The following is a 20,015-nucleotide window of genomic DNA, read 5'->3' as shown; positions in this document are numbered from 1 at the left end:
ACTACGGCGCATAAAGCACGCCTCCACATGGCCGAGTGGAGAACGCGCGTGCCCTTTTAGGAGCCCGATCATATCTACAGTATACTGTACCTTCAGTAAAAATAGACACAGATGCATACTGTGTGGCACAGACAGACAGACAGACAGAATATCGTTATATTCAGGGCCGCAACTAAGTAAAATGCATGGTCAAATAAAGAGAATGATAATGAGCCTTTATCATTTTATCACATACAGCACATTGATATCTTCGCATATCCTAGCATGCTAGGAAGTTGGGGTCAGAGCACAGGGTCAGCCATGATGCAGCGCCCTGGAGCAGAGAGGGTTAAGGGCCTTGCTCAAGGGCCCAACAGTGGCAGCTTGAACCCCCGACCTTCCAATCAGTAACCCAGAGCCTTAACCGTCAAGCCCCCACTGAGGCAGGATAAAAAAAACCCAACCCCGGTGGGTGCGACGTGCTCGTAGAACCATATAATAACAAATGACACTACCATAACTTTTCTTAAACTTTGAGCATCTCTGAAAAATCATTTCCGCTTCACCAAACATCCGAACAATTATGGTTGACACTTCAGGGCGTGGTATGAAAGTGATGCGGTATGCAGCATTGCAGTCTGCAAAGCATTATGCTTTTTATCATGTTTGTATTCTTAGCTATCTTTGAATCATGTTTTCTCACTAAATGACAGGAATCAAATAAATTATACAGGTATAGAGGCTAGAGTAAACAGTGCTTATCTTATAAATGGTGTCTAATATAATTAACGCAATTAAACTGACTTAACTTGTTAGTTTAGTTAACTTGAATGAACCCTTAACCCTGTGAGAGCTAGGAATTCAGCCTTACCATTTGTTCTCTGGGAACACAAGTGCCAGTGCTTTCTCTGAGATATTACATTGCATTACACGGCACTATGTGATTGCCAGAGCAGACAAAAGGGGGTGCTTGAGCACCTTTATTAATCAGCCATGCTTGCAGTCTGATCAGAATAAACCAAGAGGAATAAACCACTTCAGGGAGTGCTGTTACAGGAAAATCATCAGTGTTATTTGAGGTTCTTATTCTTTACCTAAACTAAATAAAATAAATCGAACTGGTGTCAATTACAGGGACACTTATTTACATTGTAAGTAAATCTGAATTAAAGATTACAAAATGTCTAAGCATGCAGCCTAAAAAAAAGCACACTATGACTGAATATAGTACTAGTCTTCTAGTCAAAGACAAGAATGTAATATTCGCAATGATAGAGCCACAGTGATCAGTTATAATTTGTGAAAATAGAATCCTAAAACAAAAATACACAACATGGCCAAAAGTATGTGGACACCTGACCAACACACCCATATGCGCTCCTTCCCCAAACTGTTGCGATATATTTGGAAGCACATAATTGTATATTCCAGTGGTCACCATCCCTGCTAACTCCTTAACTTCTTAAGTTCTCGAGCAACTTAAACAGATGTGTTAGATTTGGGTTAGAGATGAAACCTGCAGGAAGGTAGATCTCAAGGAAGAGGGTTGGTGAAGAGGGTGGTACAGGATGTCTTTGTATGCGGTAGCATTACAAATTCCCTTCACTGGAACTAAAGAGCCTAAACCTGTTCCAGCATGATAATGCCCCTGTGCATGACGCAGGGTTTATTATGAAATACTTCGCCAAGGTTGGAGTGGAAGAACTCGAGTGGCCTGCAGAGAGTCCTGACTTCAACCCGACTGAACACCTTTGGGATGAGCCCCAGACCTCCTCACCTAACATCATTAATGCTGTTGTGGCTGAATGGGCAAATAATAGCAAAACAGCAAAAAGGGCCTAAATCTGGATAGGGAAATTCAGCAAGCACATATGAGTGTGATAGTCAGGTGTTCACACACTTTTGGCCATATAGTGTATGTATTTTACTAATGTCCTGAAGTGGATGGACAGACAGACAGACGCAAGTGCATGTTTTCTGGTTTTATCAAAACCAAATTAAAAGGCCATTTTTACAGAGACTTGAAGCAAGCAGACAATCAGTGTGGGGAGGGAGGCGGGGGGAGAGAGAGGTTATGATCAGAACTGCTGAAGCCACACTTCACAAACTAACACTGGGTTATTTAAAGGAAGTAGTGTGATTGCATTTGGGATATGTACCTGACTGGAAGTCATGTGACCAGATCGCTAGCCGAGGCTCATGGGATATGTAGTCTGTAACTTACGGAGTTGAAAAGTCATCTTAAAAATGTGAGAATTTGGCTACACTGTTTTCCAGCATTACTCCGTTCACTCGCGAATAAATTCACGAGCACTATGTCAACCGGTCACTTAGACAGTAGATAGCGTTAGCTTAGATAACCTACTACATAAGGGAAGTGTTGTACCAGTTGCTAGTAGTGACGGGATTCCGGATCCTTGCAGTGAGTCGGCTCATTTGGCTCGGCTCACCAATAAGAGCCGACTCTCGGCTCCCAAAGCGGCTCGTTGCCTTTATTATTATTATTAATATTTTTAACCCAGACAAAGGTTGCGATAATTTGACCAGCGAGAGAGGTTCTCTTGCGAATAAATAACGACGAAAGGGACATTTCAGTGCTATATCTAAATCTAAACAAACGAACCCACGAATGTTTTATCTCATTTAATTCACTTCCTGGAGTTACTGAAGGAATGATAAATGAATGAATTCACGCTAACGAACAGCTCGAGATATTTCCTGGTAGGCAGTTTGATGAAATTACGCTGTAACGACAATGTTTACATCTACCTAAAAAATTTACCCTCAACAGTCACATCTAGGAGACGACTCAAGGAGCCGGATCATTCGAGGCGACACATGACTAGCTGCTAGCTAGCAAGCCGCGCGTGCTGTTTAACGGCATGGCCGGGTTGAGTGTGGCTCCTGTGGTAGTTTGTAAGCAGTACATAGTAACTAGTTTGCTCTAGTAAGTGGGTCGTTATCTAGCTCCTAACATGTCGGTTGTGACAGTGCAGTTAGGTCAGTGCGGTAATCAGATTGGACCAGAGGTGTTTAGCACTGTGTATGAGGACTCCACTGGAGCAAATGCAAAACCATACAAACAGTGCAGTGATGAGAGACTCTTCAGGGAGAATTCAGACGGAGGTAAGTCTCAGTAGTCATATGCATACTTCAGAAGTTAAACATTTTTGAATGTAGTTACACTATATGACCAAAAGTTTAGGGACACCTGACCATCACACCCATATGTGGCCTTTCCCCATAAAGTTGGAATCACAACATTGTCTATAATGTCTTTGGATGCTGTACTAAGGGGCTCAAACCTGTTCCACCATGGCAATGGCCCTGTGCATAAAGCGAGCTCCATGAAGACCTCGTGGTTAGCACATTTGCCTTACACCTCTGCGGTTGGGGGTTCATATCCTGCCTCTCCCTGTGGGTCCTGAGTGTGCATGTTCTCCCTGAGTCCAAAGAGTTGTAGGCTGATTGACGTTTTCAAATTGCCCACAGTGTGTGAATGTGTCTTGTGATGGAGTTCTCAGAGATAGGCTCCAGGTTCCCCCACAACCACAACCTTGTGTAGGATAAGGAAAATGGATGGATGGATGGATGAAAACATGGTTTGCCAAGGTTGGAGTGGAAGAACTTGATACAGAGCCCTGATCTCAACATCACAGAACACCTTTCGGATGAATCGGGACACCCCAGACCTCTTCACCCAACTTCAGTGCCTGAGGTCACTTTTGAATGTGTAAATCCAGACAGCCACACTCCAAAATTAGAAGAGTGGAGGTTATTCTAACCATAAAGGGGGAATAAATCTTTAATGGGATGTTCAACAAGCATGTTATGAGCGTTATGGTCAGCTGTTCACAAACCTTTGGGTGTCTAGTGAATGTGTATGTCATGATTCTCGTTTAGCGCTGGTTGCACGAGCAGTTCTTATTGACATGGAACCCAAAGTAATTACTCAAGCCATAGCAAAGGCATCAAGCTCAGGAAAATGGAGATATGGGGAAAAATCCCACTTCTGCCAGAAGCAAGGCTCTGGAAACAATTGGGCAAACGGGTAAGAACACTTTTTGTATGTTTGTGCTCTTATAGTTCTTTTCATACGTTTTATTTTACTTTCTATGTATGTCCTAATTAGTGTATTTTATTGTACCATATCTTTTAGTTTTAGCTGTAAGTCATTTGATCTCACTCTGCTGCCTTTTTTTGTGTTTATTTCATTAATACATCTGCATTTGAGCTAGAATGCAGTATGACGTCCGTGTCATTACTTTCCTGTAGTTACTGTGTTCATGGCCCTCAGCACAAGGAGGCAGTGGAAGATCTGGTGAGGCGGGAGGTAGAACGCTGCGATCGCCTTGCAGGAATATTTGCCATGATGAGTGTGGCAGGGGGTACAGGTTCTGGAGTGGGCACCTATGTCACCCAGTGTCTGCGAGACACTTATCCGCATTCATTTATTCTCAATCACCTGACATGGCCCTATGGAACAGGAGAGGTAAACTTAGTCATAGTGTTCCTTTCAAAGTAGTGTATTATAGGCTTCAGCAAAATGTTGTTGTTAAATTGTCTGGCGAAGTGATTTGGTTTATTTTTTGTCTGCAGGTTATCGTGCAAAACTATAATTCGGTTCTCACGCTGTCTCGTCTCTACACGCTGTCTGACGCACTCGTGGTGCATGAGAACGACACGGTTCACAAAATCTGCAGCCAGCTGATGAACATCAAGCACATCTCTATCTCTGACCTTAACAAGGTGATCGCTCATCAACTGGGCAGCGTGCTGCAGCCTGCATACACCGCAGACTCGCCTGTTCACTACAGCAGAAACCCCATAGGTATTATAGCTTTACTGATGTATGCTGGTTGGGTTTTGGCATCACGTAGGTGAATACACACAGACAGACATTATGACACCTCCAGGTAGAGGTGTGTGCTGAACTGTTTTTAAATTACACTCCTGCCCACTCCTCATGTTCCTTTTTATTAGGGTCCTGTGGGATCTCAGTCCTGATGCACACCTCTACCTCTAGGTCCACCATACAGAGCATGCGGAATTTCTTATTGCTGGCAGGGTCTGTGTACGCTGCCTTCACTCTATCAAATGACATAAAATCCACATTTTGTAGTCATTTTCACAATTTACATTAAAAAAAAAAAACAGATCAGTGACATGGAAAAAGTAAGTACACCCCATACAATTATCAAGCCCTCAGATCCATAAAATTAGAATCAGGTGTTGAAGATTGGGTGCCAGTGATTATAACCTGCTTAGGGAGTGCAGGTGGAACCGGTCTTATTAATACCCCTCTCATATCTAGTGTCTGGTGTTCCCTTTGCTATTGAGGTGTGTGGTGTCATCATGCCAAGATTTAAAGAGTTCTATAAGGCCTTCAGAAAAAAGGTTGTGCCTATAAGTCTGGCAAGGGATTTAAAAAAAATCTCCAAATTATTTAAAATACATCATTCCAAGGTAAGGAAAATCATCTAGAAATGGTGCAGATTTCAAACGACTGCCAATTTGTCCAGTACTGGGCGTTTCAGCAAATTCAGCCCAAGAGCAGACCCGATGCAAAAAAAAGTCTCCAAGAACCCCAAAATTTCATCACAGGATCTGCTAGTAAGTCTTGTAGCTGTTAGTGTCAAAGTGCACGCTTCTACAATCAGAAAGAGATTGAAATTTGATCTGCGTGGGAGGCGTGCCAGGAAAAATTCTTTGCGGGATTACAGTTTGACAATGAGCATATAGGCAAAAACCAGGCCTTTTGGAATAATGTGCTCTGGACAGATGAATCAAAGATAGAATTGTTTGGCCACAGTAACAGCAGACATGTTTGGTGCAGACCAAAGACAGGTTTTCAGGAGAAGCACCTCATACCAACTGTGACACGGTGGTGGAAATGTTATGGTTTGGGGTTGTTTTGCTGCCTCAGGGATTGGACAGCTTGCATTCATTGATTCAACTATGAATTCTGCATCGTATCAAAGAGTGTTTGAAGATAATGTGAGGCAATCTGTCGGAAAGTTGAAGTTGAACCGTAAGTGGTACTTTCAATAAGATAATGATCCTAAGCACACGAGCAAATCCAGTAAGGAATGGCTCAAAAAGAAGAAACTGAGGGTTATGGAATGACCTAGTCAAAGTCTGGATTTAAATCCCATTTAAATGTTGTGGGGGGATTTGAAACGGGCAGAACATGCAAGAAAACCCTCAAACATCCTGCAACTGAAAGAATATTGCATGGAAGAGTGGTCAAAAATTCCAGCAAGTCGATGTCAGAGACTGGAACAGTTGAACAAACACCTACAAGAAGTTATTTCTGCTAAAGGGGGCAATACTAGCTTATGAGGCCAAGGGTGTACTCACTTTTTCCACAGAAGAATATCACATCTATTGATATTTCTATTGAATAAATTAATGAAAAAGCTAATTTTCCTTGCAGCTTTGATCAAGTACATCAACTTCCTTAATAGGCACTGTTAATGGTCAAAGGACAAAGATGATCAAATGTTTGCCTGTCCAAATGTCAAAAAAGCCAACAATTTCCACTTATTTTTTCACGACTGTCTGTGAATATGTATAGATAAAACACACATGGATACACACCCCTGTTAAAATGCAGGTTTTGTGATGTAAAAAAATAATTAGACTAAAATAAATCATGTCAGAACTTTTTCTCCACCCTCGATGCGAAATTACAACTAAATCACCCCAAACCATGTGCTGAAATGTGTTGTGGTCTGATGAGACCAACTCCAAAAGGTATGTTTGGTGCAAAAAAAAACAAACAAAAAAGCACATCAACAAAAGAACACCATATCCACTAGATCAAGGATGTTTTCCCAAGAGAGAGAAAATATTGCCAAGTAAAGATGTATCTCGGTGATAAACTCTTACTCAAAAAGACAGAGTGGTGTAATAAAATCAAAAGCTGTATTAGTTTAGGGGTGTGCATACTTATACAACTAGGTTATTGTAGGTTTTTAATTTTTATTACTTTTCCCTAAAAAGTTTCTGATTGTTTTTCATTTTATTTGTATACTTTGCAATTGGGTGGTAAAAGCTGAGGAAAGGTCTGACATGATTTACCTTAGTTTCATTCGTTTACTTAACAAAAACCTGCCATTTTAACAGGGGTGTGTAAACTTTATATATCCACTGTACATGCATACAGTGAGGGCAGAAAGTCTGAGACCACACTGAAAATTTGGGATTTTTTTTTTTCTCCATTTAAAATAGTAAATAACCAGAAGGTTTTCGAATTTTGTAATATTTAAAACAAAGAGATGATATGTTTTATATATCTTGGATATTTAATATTGAAGAGACTATTTCTAGGTTCCTGTTTAAAAGGAAGCAAATGTGTGATATTGACCATGTTAACTGCTTTGTACAAAAGCTCAGATTTTCCACATGTCTAATCTCTTCTATACAAGCATGTGTTCAGACAACACTCCGATGAGACTTGATCTGACATGAATCATAAGGTTTTACACAAAAGTCGAGTCCATGCCGGCTCGAGTGCACACGGTCATTAAAGTAAAAAGGGGACGTACTAAACACTAAGAAACTCTGAAATTCATGTCAATTTCAAATATTCTACTTTTTACTCAAGTTGTTAATGAAAATTGTTTTATTAAATTAGAAAACAATGCCAAATAGAAGCATTTTCACTAGTGCTCTCAGACCTTTGGACCCCACTGTGTGGTGGTGTGGTGTTTAGACACCATTATGTGACTAAAGATATATTTTTTAAAAATTATATTGAATTGATTTATAAATTTGAATTTTATTTATTTATATTATATTATATTCTATAGGCACCCTTGGTAAATATGAGCCAATAAATATGTTTAACCTTTTGAAATTTTGTTCAAATAATTCACAAAAATACTCTGCTCTCATAGATAAACAATGGTTAAATATAGGTGTGCAACAATTATTGGCACCTCTATGAAGTCATATAAAAAATATATTTGAAGTATATTACCGTTTGATATTTTATATTTCTTTTAGTACACCTGGGTGACTAGGAAAAGGAAATTGTTCAACCATGACATCCTGTTTTACAGGGGTGCATATATATATATATATATATATATATATATATATATATATATATATATATATATATATATATATAATATTAAATTATAAAGTATACATTTTTGTGTGTATATACACACACAGATATATATACACACACATTATATTATATATATATATATATATATATATATATATATACATATGCATAATATAAAATTATAAAGTATAAATTTTTGTGTGTATATATATTAGTATGTATGTGTGCATATGTGTGTGTGTGTATATATATATATATATATATATATATATATATATATACACATATATAAAAATCTATACTTTATAATTTTATATTTTTATATAAAATGATATGCTTTATATACTTTATATATACTTTATAATTTTTTATATATAAAATCTATATTTGATATATATATATATATCATGACAATGATGGTAAGACCAAGGAATGTAGCTGTGACGTGTGGCAAAAGGGCGATGGTCATGTCCATCCCAGTCCCCTGACTAGAAACCCATAGAAACTCTGTGGGGTGAACTGAAGAGGAGAGTCCAGTGTGGACCTAGAAATTTGAAGGATCTGGAGAGATTCTGTATGGAGGAAAGGTCTCAGATCCCATGCCATGTATTCTCCAACCTCATCAGGCATTATAGGAGAAGACTCAGAGCTCTCTCTCTATATATATATATATATTAGTTAGTCAGTATGTTGTACTTTGTGTGTACTGTGCAAAAGTTTTAGGCACCCCCCTTTTTTTTTAAAGTACAAACTTTGTTATAGATTTTCATTTTATGAATTCTACATTATCGAGTCAGTACAAAAACAGTTTAGATTTAGTTTTCCAGCACAAAATTAAATGTTAAAGAAAAATGTCTTTGTATGTCAGTAAAGAAATCCACATATTAAGCGGTAAGAGACACTTTTCAGACAAAAATCATAACGAAGGCTGCTGGGGTTCACTGCAGAAATAAGAAGCGAGTGCGACAGTCAAAGTCTCCAGAAGAACCGTCTCTGGTTCTGAAAGATGCTCAAAAACTTACAGCTCATTTCCTTATAAAACTGCACTAATTCTACCAGAGACTACTATTTTTTTTTTATTTATTTATTAAAACGAAGGGTCCTCACACCAAATATCGCCTCTTTCATTTATTAGTTTACTGAACTTTATAGTGTTTTACTTTAAATGGAGAAACATTTAATTTCGTTATGTTTGAATGCATCTTTGCTCTGCAGCATTTTATTTGCATGTGATTGAGACTTGCAGAGTACTGTGTGTAATATATATATATATATATATATATATATATATATATATATATAAAATGAGTCAATTTAAATGTATAAATCAATTCAATATATTTTAAAAAATATATAATTAGTTTTTTTTTTTTATTTGAATTTCCAACTTCTCTAAGCTTTTCTTCCATTAATAAAACAAAATCCCCAACACATGATACACTATACTGGCAAAAGTTTGTGACCATATGAATATAACACCTTAGCTTGTTGAACATTGTATTCCAAATTTAGTCCCCCTCTGCTGCTATAATATCCTCCACTCTTCTGGGAAAGTTTTCCACTAGATGTTGAAGCGTGGCTGTGGGGATTTGTGCTCATTCAGCCACAGGCGTGTTAGTGAGGTCAGACTGATGTTGGGCGAGGAGGTCTGGTACTCGGTCTGTGTTCCAGTTCATCCCAAAAATGTTCAGTGGGGATGAGGTCAGGGATCTGTACAGTCCACTCGATTCCTGCTTCTCCAAAGCCATCATCTGTATATTCTAAATTATTCTAAAATTAACAATAAAAAAAACACAAAAAGTTTAGTAATATAATGCATTTCTTTCATTAGCAGCATAATACAGGATTTTTTTTTTAAATCTCAGATTTCATGAACACAGTACACTAAATAAAAATCTAGGCTTAAATCAGTCCAAAAATAATTTCCTCAGTTTGTACTTTTTAACTTTAGATCAAGTGTGTACGTATTTAGCATGTTCATTCTAACTTTAGAACCAATTTCAATTGTCTTGTATATTATTAGATTGTTTTTATTACAGGTTCTTCTGCATTTATTCTGTTGTAGATTTTTTGCCATGCTGCTTCTCGGGCTTTAATCGCGGAGGTGTTGCTTTTATTTGTACTATATATTTTATTATTTTTACTCATTTATACTACACTTATTTTTTTTTAAATATTTGGATTCATAAAAAATTGATGACTAAAAGCAAGTAGAAAATTGAGTTTAAAAATTGATAAAATTATATTCCTATTTAGAAAAATAAAACTTTCCTTGTTTTCCTATTGTTATTTTGAAACAAAAAGCAAATGAACGCAGCATACATGGACCTCATAGCAAATCACGTATAGGCATTCAAATAATTTCAGCAGGAAGAGTTTCTTGAGCAACAGGATATTTTCTACGGAAGTCCTGGGTCGGTTGTCCAAAACTGCTTTGTTAAAACTCCACACCGTTAACGAAATACTCAAATGTCCTGTTTCTCAAGAAACTCATTACAAATGCACGATTTTTACATCCTCAGCGTCGTCCTAGTAATCGCCTAGTGAAAATGCCCTTGTGACGTGCACAGACAAAGGCAGCATACAAAAAGAAATAAGTGGTAAATGCATCGACATCGAACAAAACAGAATAAATAAATGAATAAGTATAGAAGATGGATTGCAGCTCGTAGAGATTGCATGCATCAGAACTGCAGTGTATGGTGTCATGGGTGATTTATTCCTCTTGTTCATCTGCTTGGTCCAGGTGAATTGCTGAGCTCCCTGGTGTGTCATCCTGAATACAAACTGCTCACTGTGCTGAACATTCCTCACATGTCTCAGACATCTCTGGCTTACAGTGCCTACACCTGGCCTGGCCTGCTCAAGCATTTAAGACAAATGCTTATTGCCAATGCCAGAATGGAGGAAGGTGAATACTCTGAATTTACGCACACATACAGGGTCACTGGAAAAGGTTTTCTACCCATGAACAGCTAAAATTACACTGTTATGTTTTTAGGTATCGATTGGAAAGTGTGTGTGCCGTCGAGAAGATCAGAGAGCGCAACAAACACCCAAATGGGTTTTAACCGATCCCTCTCGAATCTCCTAATACTGCGGGGTAAAAATGGTTCCTCTGCTGATGTAGGCAAGTATACTAGTTCTTAATGGTTATTGTCTACACTGAGTGATTCCTGTGCTATTAATTATGGGAAACATTGGTTTAGAGGCATGAAGAAATGTGTTTGGATCAACAGAGGCTTTTAAGGAGCCTGGACTCTACGTGCCATGGATTCCAGCAGATGGCACTTTCCATACGTGGCACTGCCCTGTGCCCTTCAGTGGCTATGAGAAGTTGGCCACTTTAATCAGCAATAGCCAGTCACTTTTGAATCCTCTGGATCATATTGTTAAGAAGGCCTGGGACATGTTTGCCTCAAGGTACAAAGAATCCAAACTAACAGTACATAGTGTTTCAGTATGCCTTTTTTACTTTTCTTTGGCCACTGGTTATTTATTTTAAAAACATTTTTGGTTCTTAACAGGGCCTATATTCATCAATACACCAAATTTGGAGTTTCAGAAGAAGACTTTCTCGAAAGCTTTACCACGTTGGAACAGATTGTCTCCAGCTACACACACCTCTGAACCGACCTCATTCATTTAAAATGACTTTTTGAATTCTTTTAAACTTATCTAAAGAGAAAGTGTCTGTGTGAATGTTTGTCCTTGCCGTATTTTCTACAAGCTGTGTATAGAATTAAATTAGCATACATTTTCAACTCTTCTCATCCACTCATTTTTAAAAAAAATTATTTTATTAGTTGCCAAAAAAAAAAAAAAAGTCAGGAAACAATTTACAAGCACATATAACACCAATACATTTATTCACCACTTCTACCTGACTGAAGGAATATTTGTCTCCACTGGTCCACGGTTTCAAGTTTGTCTGGTTCTTGACCAAACCCACATGTGCTAAGTAATTTGCCCCCCCCAAAGTAAAACATGCAAATCACTTTATTTTAAATATATGCAAAGACAATTACTCATTTGTTTAGACACATCAATTCATGCTACATTGACCAGAATTGTGTTGTTCAAACGGCAAATACAAACACATCAAATCTGATATTTATCAATCAATCAATCTAAAAAAAACAAACTTCTATAAAATGGTAAAGTCTGCTCATATTTCAGAGCAGAAATCTCACAGAGGAAGAACTTCAGGTTCCTGTTTAAGCATTTTCTTTGAGGATCTAGACTTGGCCCAACCGTCACGTTTTTTTTTTTTTTGGAGAACAAAAGTGAGTATTGCAAAACTGAAGCACTTTCATTTCCTCTGAGGTGATGAACCCAAAATTTCAGTCAGCCTACAGACTGCTGTCGCCTTACGACTTCAGAGCCAACACCAGTCTGATAAGCTATCTGACATGATGGGACTGTGAGAACACGATGCTCCTGATTTATGTATAAAAAAAAAAAAAAAAAGGAACCTCAACGGTGAATTATGCAAAAACCTTTTAACTTCCCCACAACCCTGCTCGCAAAGTCAAATCTATTTCATGTCATTTTTTATCATTCTCTAAAAAAAAAAAAAAAGATATCCTGTTACAGATCATCATCACTGTAATGACTTAACAGTAGACAATATAGCAAATTACATAGTAGCTACATTGTAGAATGTACAACAAAACCCAAAAACCACTTCATTCATAGATTGTCAAACACTTAGATTAATCAGGAACTTGCATTTTTATAAACTACACTTACCTCTGGAGATGGACATCTTCAAGGGGAAAAAAAACCCAGGCAGGCAGCAGCATAAAGGACTTATAATCCTTGAATAAAAGCTAGAACATGATGAAGTGTAACCAAATGATGCATTACTTCATTTTAATGTCAGAACAGAATTAAACCAAGGTCTAAGAAAGACCTACAAGTTTTAGCTTCACATAAAACGTATTAAGACAGAAAGAAAACCATAAATCGGGGCAGTTTATAAAGTTAAATGTCTAATATGCATGGTACATGAGGCTAGGCTAATTCTTAACCAGATTTAAATAACATCAGTTTTGTCACATTATGGCAGAAAGTCTGTTTAAGACTTCCATAAACTATGTTAAAACACAAATTATTTACATAATGTGCAGTGGCGATTAAGAAGCCATACAGATTTCTTTTGTTTGTTTTTGATATTGCTGTCCCTGTGTAAGAAAAAGAAAATTGCCATCAGACCATGTTTAAAAAAACATGCCCCTGAAAAACACACTCTGCCTCACCAGTCTCACAAAAGTAACCCTGCCCAGTCATACTGTTAACACAGAAATGAAATAAATTATTCTACATGAGCAAACTGTATTCAGTTCAATGGAAGCATGACCCTGCAATGTTGCATAAGGCTTTTGCAACAAGTATTACCGTCTACAGTCTCTATTAATCTCCTGTACATCTCCTGCAGAGGTAAAAACCACAAAGTTCTAACATCTGATTTTAATAGGTAAGTGCTACAGACAAAGTGGGGTGGGGTGGGGATATTGAAGGGATACAACATAATAGTACACAAAGAAGCACGTGTTAAATTAATGCCCATTCCGTCTATTCAGGGGTTAAATACTCCTTTGTTTCCAAAATGGGAGCCTGAGATGATTTCCTGTGAGTCTATCACTTGGTTTTCTCTTCGCAGTGCTTCTTCTGCTGCTGCCGCTTGGCATAGCTCTGTGCCATGGAATTTAGGATGGACAAAATGAAATAGCAGACCATGACGAGCACCACTTTCTCAAAGACCCAGGAGAGCCAGTTCTCACCCTGCACACAAGAAGCAAACACACGTTACACTAATGAGTCCCAAGCTGATCAATACCAGGCTGTGAAGTAACATCAAGCTCGGTTAAACTTGCACCTCATTTCATTAAAGTCTAACATTTTCGATTTAAAAATAGCGGCTTTTTTTTTTTTTTTTATAAACAGACCCATATCGCGAGATTAAAAAATAATAATACAAATAATACATCAGACTACAGATCTGATCTTAAAATGGACACTGCTAAACAATAAAGCAGGTTTCCCTTTGAACATTACTTAAGTATCAAAGCTGTACCAAAGAACTAGAGTGTGTTGAAACCTGCATTAAAAAAAAAAAATTTACTTCCTGAAACCAACAAAAGAGAAACACGTGTGGTTCATACCGCAGGTGTTCCATCCCCAGCTGGGTGATGAAGCTTAGCTCGCTGCGCTTCCAGATATTCACGGAAAGGCTTCTGTAAGGAAACTCCAACCCCGGGTATGGCCCTGCGAATCACACCCAAACACACATTAGGCCGATCCGGACTTACCCTTTACAGGATTCTGACGAGGATCCACTACTGTAGGAAGTCCACTAAACATCTCAAATGTTCTCTGTGCTCTCCGAGTGAGGTGGCACAGCACACTGAAGAGAGAGCTCTCCGAGCACTTGCTTATATTACCCAGGTTCCTGTTAGAACTGGTCTGGAGCTATTAATCAGGAAGTGAGTCGACATTGTGTCATCAGTGACATGTAGGAAGAACCGCCCATGTTTGAAAAGGAGTGACGGTCAGTGACACGTATCTAATACACTACACAGCCTGTACCCTCGAGAAAGAGATGATCATAATGACTCAAACTGAAGTATTAAATGCATGTTAATGTTTAGGCTTTAGGATATATGAAATGTTATATATATATATATATATATATATATATATATATATATATATATATATATATATATATATATATATATATATATAAACACATCGTGGATCTTAAATCTATCATGAAACAACAGTTTAAATTGAAATTAAATGTAAAAAGTCAAGTTTTCTACATACAACCAGTTGAAAGATGCACAATTGTGAATGACAGAATTACACAGGATGTCTCTGAGTCATGGGATGTACGAAAAGCCTAACGGACGTTCTAATTTTGACTCGTTGTGGTTAAATGATACGACCTACTTCTTGCGTTCTCGCGTATTCTTCTCCATAAATTGCACTGCAGTCTCAGAATCAGACTGTTTCGCATTAACTCAGCAGCATAACTGTTCTACACGTTGTACGCCAGGGCAGGTGATGATTCAGACTACAGCTCAGAATGTAACCAAAACCACGAGAAGTGAACTGCACGCAAAAAAAAATTTAAAAAACAACCTTTTACACGGAAGAAAGCTGTGAAACATTCGAGTTCAGTGAACTCCCTTTGTGCTGTCCTGATGAATTGCGAAGTGTAAAGCCCAATTATTAGAATGACTACCTCAAACAAATGGGCCACTCTTTAATCATCATGAGAACCAGCCTCCCATAGGGTAGAGATTAAACAAAATTGTGTTAAATCAACAAATGATTCGACGGTGCTTTTACTAAGCATTTCCACATTGCGTAAATTATGTAAAGGAGCATCTTATAGAAATCTCATAGAAGAGTTATAGTGAAGATAGTGACTGGTTGCAGTCACTAAATATTACACACACAACTTTTTGTGTGTGTGTGTGCGCAGTTTTGTGTAAGTTGTGTGTAGCACATATGTAGACTGTATTTCTGTTCAAGTCAGTCTTTTTAAGCTTGTCTCATTCATGCTTTGGCTGACTTCTAATAACTTGAATGCAAGAACACTAGTCACAAAGCCCTCACGCGAGCCCTGGTGTTTATGGGGCTTTGTTCTTTGTTCAGTTGCTTCTGGTCAACTGGTAGAAAGCAACTGTGCTGATGATTAGTCAGACATGTTTCCAAATCAACACAGAAGCAACATTTTGTAATGATCAGTTCAGTCGCAGGATTTGATTCCTACTGAAAAAAAGAGAAGAACACTGAAGGAAAATGGAATGGAAGAAAAATAGAATATACAATTTCAATAGTTTGCCTACTGAAAAACAAGTTGTTGGTTTTTTGTTTTTTGTTTTTGTTTTTTTTAAATCAATCAATCAATCAGTGTTCTCTGTGGCATCCTGAGGACTTTTTCCTGCACTGAAGTTAAGCTCAAGAACCGAGAAGGATCTTGGTGTAGAAATTACACGTGGAATCTGGAAGGACATTTGAGACAACGCGAAGAACACAACGTGTAATCATGCAAAAGCAAATATTACATATGGTACTAAAGTGTTTAAAACTAGCGCCTTAAATTTAGGACAACTGTTTTTGTCCTGAACGTAAACACTGGGAGTCTCACTCATTGTTTCTAATCATGCTTCAAGTTCCAGAGATACTGGGAATTTCCAGAGATCTTGTATGGATAAAGAAAATATAGTTTGAGTTTGATCCACGTTTTCTGGTCTCTCAAGTCAACACACTGCTCTCTCTCTCTCTCTCTCACACACACACACACATTATAATGTCCTAACCTTCTGCACCATAGGGAAACACAACTCCTTAGAAGGATTTCTGAGAACATTCCTTTCATTTCAAGATGGCATTAAATAATCTCTCTGGATTTTAGTTTTTTTTGTTGTTGTTTTTTACAATCAAGAATGAATACTTTTAATAAGATATGGAAAGTCTTTCTGGAACAGATCAATGTTAATATTTCTACCATAATGTCTAGAGCATTTACACAAAGGAAACACTGAGAAGACCAAAAAGAACAGCTGATGTGTTAGACCTTACGGAAGTGACCTGACTTTTTTTTCTTTTTTTTTTCGGATGTATTTGACTGAAGTAGAACATTTTATGGCTGGGTCAAGTCGAATGTTTGCTGAAAAACAAAGAACTTTTTTTTTTTTTTTTTTAAAGAGTTTAAAATGTTCTGCATTGAGGAGTGCACCAATATGCCTCCAAGTTTCTTCATCCCTTTTAGACAGTACAGGAAGAGACTCGATGCTAATTTCGAATTTTTGCTCATTTTTATGATAATTCTGCAGGACACTGTACTCAACAATACAATTGTATACGTCACTAGTTTAATTACAGTGTTTAAACCGAGTTTATCTTCATTAAATGATTGAATCAAATCTTCCTGAAACTATTTGAAAGGTGTTTTTCTGACATTATTTTTGTTCTTGTATTTTTAAAACCATCTCCCTAATTTTGGGAACTCCAGCATGATTCAAACTCATGGATTCCCATGATTTCACCATTTTTTTTTCCCCTCCAAGAGAAACATGAATACGTTATTACTCACCCGATCAGAGAGACCATCTGCTCCACTATGTGCTTGCTGAACGTTATGATTACAAAGAGTTTCTATGGAGAGAGACGAGATGTACAGAGCATTTCAGACAGTGAATCAAGAGCATGAGTGATATGATTCGGGTCAAAGTAACATGAGGAGGGAAGGAAATGCTTCAGGCTCTGTCTTTGTCTTCAGGAGATGCTGAAACACGCTCCCAGAAGGAGCAGTGAGATCACCGCCTGACACAAGCTTACTGCTGCTTTGATGACTCGCACAGCACCTCCATTTTCTCGCCACTTTTCAAAAGACTCAACATTTTAACTCCAGGGTTTTCAGTGATTAAGCACAAATCTGTCATTCTGCTTTGACGGCCACACTTGAGTCAGAAAATGGAAATTGGGAAGTGTATCAGTCCACTCTTATGGCCAATTGTGACCTCTGTGTAGTTATTAAAGGTTAAATGAATGCTGTTGTTCCAAGAACAATGAGCGAACTACATGTAGAGTCATATCCATGATTCAGCAACCTAACCAAAACCTAGGCTGGGGGGGAGAGAAAGAAAAAAGAAAAAAAGAAAAATTTCACCCATTGTACCTGAATGTGCATCTTGATAACTGCTTTTCCGATTAGTGTTGCTCCAAAGAAGGTCCAAAACGGGATCAGGAAATGGCCGCATGTAATACCAGCTAGGTCAAACAGAGGATTTGGGATCTGAGGGTGGAAAAAGAGAAAAGAAATTCATTTAGAGATGGTACTAATAAATTATCCACGATCAGTCTTGGGACAACACCAGGACAAAATGGTGGATCAGATACCAGAAAGGGGGGTATTTTGGGAAGAGAGCATGATCATGTAATAAACAGAAAAATAAATTGGAATTGGGTTTGGAAAAGATTATTTTTTGGTTGTAAGAGTAAATGTTTACATATAAACATTTACATATTAACATTGTATTTTTTTTGTTAGTATTGATCCTTTATAGTATTTCTACTTTATTATATTTGCAATGTAAGTGATTTTTTTATGGAAGCTGCAGTTTGTGTAAGTCATGTTTTTAGCAGTCTTTTTTTTTTTCCTTCTTCAGAGGTTCAGTTAAAAAAAAAAAAAATTTATTTATTTATTTATTAATTAATCATGATTTTAAAGCTTAGTAGTTTTTAAAGAAAAATATATATTGAATGGGTATTGACATCAGCTGATATTCAAGCTTCCGGTATCAGAATCAGTATCGGAAAAGAAAAAGTGGTGTGGTGTCATCTGTACCAAGATTATAAATGAAGCATTTTTTTAAAAAATTCATTATATGCATGAGTGTTTAAAAAATCTTTAGTAAATGACAGTGAAAACTAAATATAAAATAAAATCAACCAAAAAGGTACTACAAGACGACACACAATATTTCTAGGCAGCCCTTTCCCTTGATTAGCTTTAAACGATTTACAAACTCCACGTTCTCTGTTAAACCCTAAAGGATCAGTATATTCCGAATTTTTGATTAAAATAAAATTCAAGCAAAAGCATCTTCATAGTCAGTATGTTGGACAAAAAGTGATCACAATTTAGAAGCTAAACAGTTTTACTGCATTTCATTCTATTCAAATGCACCAAGTGACAAATCTAATCTAAATTGTACATATAAAAACAGTATATAAACAGTATAAAAACGGTTTTATATATATATATATATATATATATATATATATATATATATATATATATATATATATATATATATATATATATATAAAGTGTATACTTATTTATGTATTAAATGTTTTTCTTTGTAAACCTGCACATAGTTTTTTGTTTATATATATATAGTTTAATCACTATTATTGCCACAGACTAAATAAAATAATAAGGAATAGCTATTAAATAAGGAAACCAAAATTTTTTCAGAATTAAATGAGTGCTTTATTACAGACAGTCACCCCTTTGGAGTAAACCGGTTAAAGATCATACACTAATAGACTCCGCTAGCATTAACCACAGAGCATAAACACATGGTAATCTACACGTGTTTAATTCGACAGAGAAATGATTTGGATCTTTTCTGATTAAATTAGACCTAGAAAGCGCCAATGAAATAAAATCATTTCTAACATTTTCCTCTCGATTCGGCAAACCATGAATAATAAACATTTTTCGATTCCCTTACACTTACACGGTAAGATTTTCTAATTTAAGAGTATTTAATAAAAACAAATATAATATTACGTGTTGAAAAACATTTGACTGGTAGTGTAGAAATACGTTAGTACAGTATGGAATTACACACAGTTTAAACACAGGGACGGGGAAAAGCAGCTCAAACCTAGCACACCAATATCATACTCGACGAGGTTCAACTGCGGAAGTCTCAATGAAGCTCAATAATTACAATCATTAAAAATATGATAATTAAAACACCACTACAGGCATTGAGTTAAGCCATTTTGTTCCATGCTAACAAATAACGAGTGTGTGTATGTGTGTGTGCAAAAGACACTTTTCCTGTAGTGTATTTTTTTTGGGGGGGAAGCAAACTTCAGAATGTGTCGATGCTTCAAATGTATTTTAAATAGAATTTCCACAAATAATGATTAATTATGAAGATCTGTACATTTATATAAACTGCAGGCTGACAGTGGGGGACAGTCACAGAGCTCCACAAACTGAAAGTGTTATTAAAGTGAACAAAACTTGAACACACTTCTCTTTCGTGACCAAATACAGGCCTTGCAGCTTCCTAAATCCTCTTTGAAAATTATTTCAACAATTATTATTATTATTATTATTATTTAATAATATCGAATCTACAGACTAAAAGGAAACAGATGACATTTTTATTGTTCGTAAACAGATAAAAATTTT

At 36.9% G+C, this 20,015-nt stretch overlaps 2 protein-coding genes across 3 annotated transcripts in view; one reads left to right on the top strand and one right to left on the bottom strand.

The window, feature by feature from the left end:
- Positions 1-2,428: 2,428 nt before the first annotated feature.
- tubd1 (tubulin, delta 1) lies at positions 2,429-11,823 on the top strand. Its single transcript, XM_017490538.3, has 8 exons — positions 2,429-3,105; positions 3,883-4,030; positions 4,255-4,471; positions 4,579-4,810; positions 10,806-10,970; positions 11,061-11,189; positions 11,299-11,482; positions 11,587-11,823. Exons 1-8 carry the CDS (start codon positions 2,955-2,957, stop codon positions 11,687-11,689), a joined length of 1,329 nt encoding a protein of 442 aa, XP_017346027.1. The 5' UTR covers positions 2,429-2,954; the 3' UTR covers positions 11,690-11,823.
- A 1,094-nt stretch (positions 11,824-12,917) lies between these two features.
- vmp1 (vacuole membrane protein 1) overlaps positions 12,918-20,015 on the bottom strand; it is a 29,454-nt gene continuing 22,356 nt past the window's right edge. For both annotated transcript variants that reach the window (XM_017490539.3, XM_017490540.3), the window contains exons 9-12: positions 17,757-17,873; positions 17,172-17,233; positions 14,227-14,329; positions 12,918-13,846 (exon numbers count right to left, since the gene is read on the bottom strand). In XM_017490539.3, the coding sequence (XP_017346028.1) occupies positions 13,703-13,846; positions 14,227-14,329; positions 17,172-17,233; positions 17,757-17,873 (426 nt within the window). In that variant the 3' untranslated portion in view covers positions 12,918-13,702. The remainder of the gene's footprint in view (positions 13,847-14,226; positions 14,330-17,171; positions 17,234-17,756; positions 17,874-20,015) is intronic.

This window comes from Ictalurus punctatus, chromosome 17 (genome assembly GCF_001660625.3).
Source record: "Ictalurus punctatus breed USDA103 chromosome 17, Coco_2.0, whole genome shotgun sequence".
NCBI lineage: Eukaryota > Metazoa > Chordata > Actinopteri > Siluriformes > Ictaluridae > Ictalurus > Ictalurus punctatus.
This window is presented reverse-complemented; position numbering and strand designations above follow the sequence as displayed.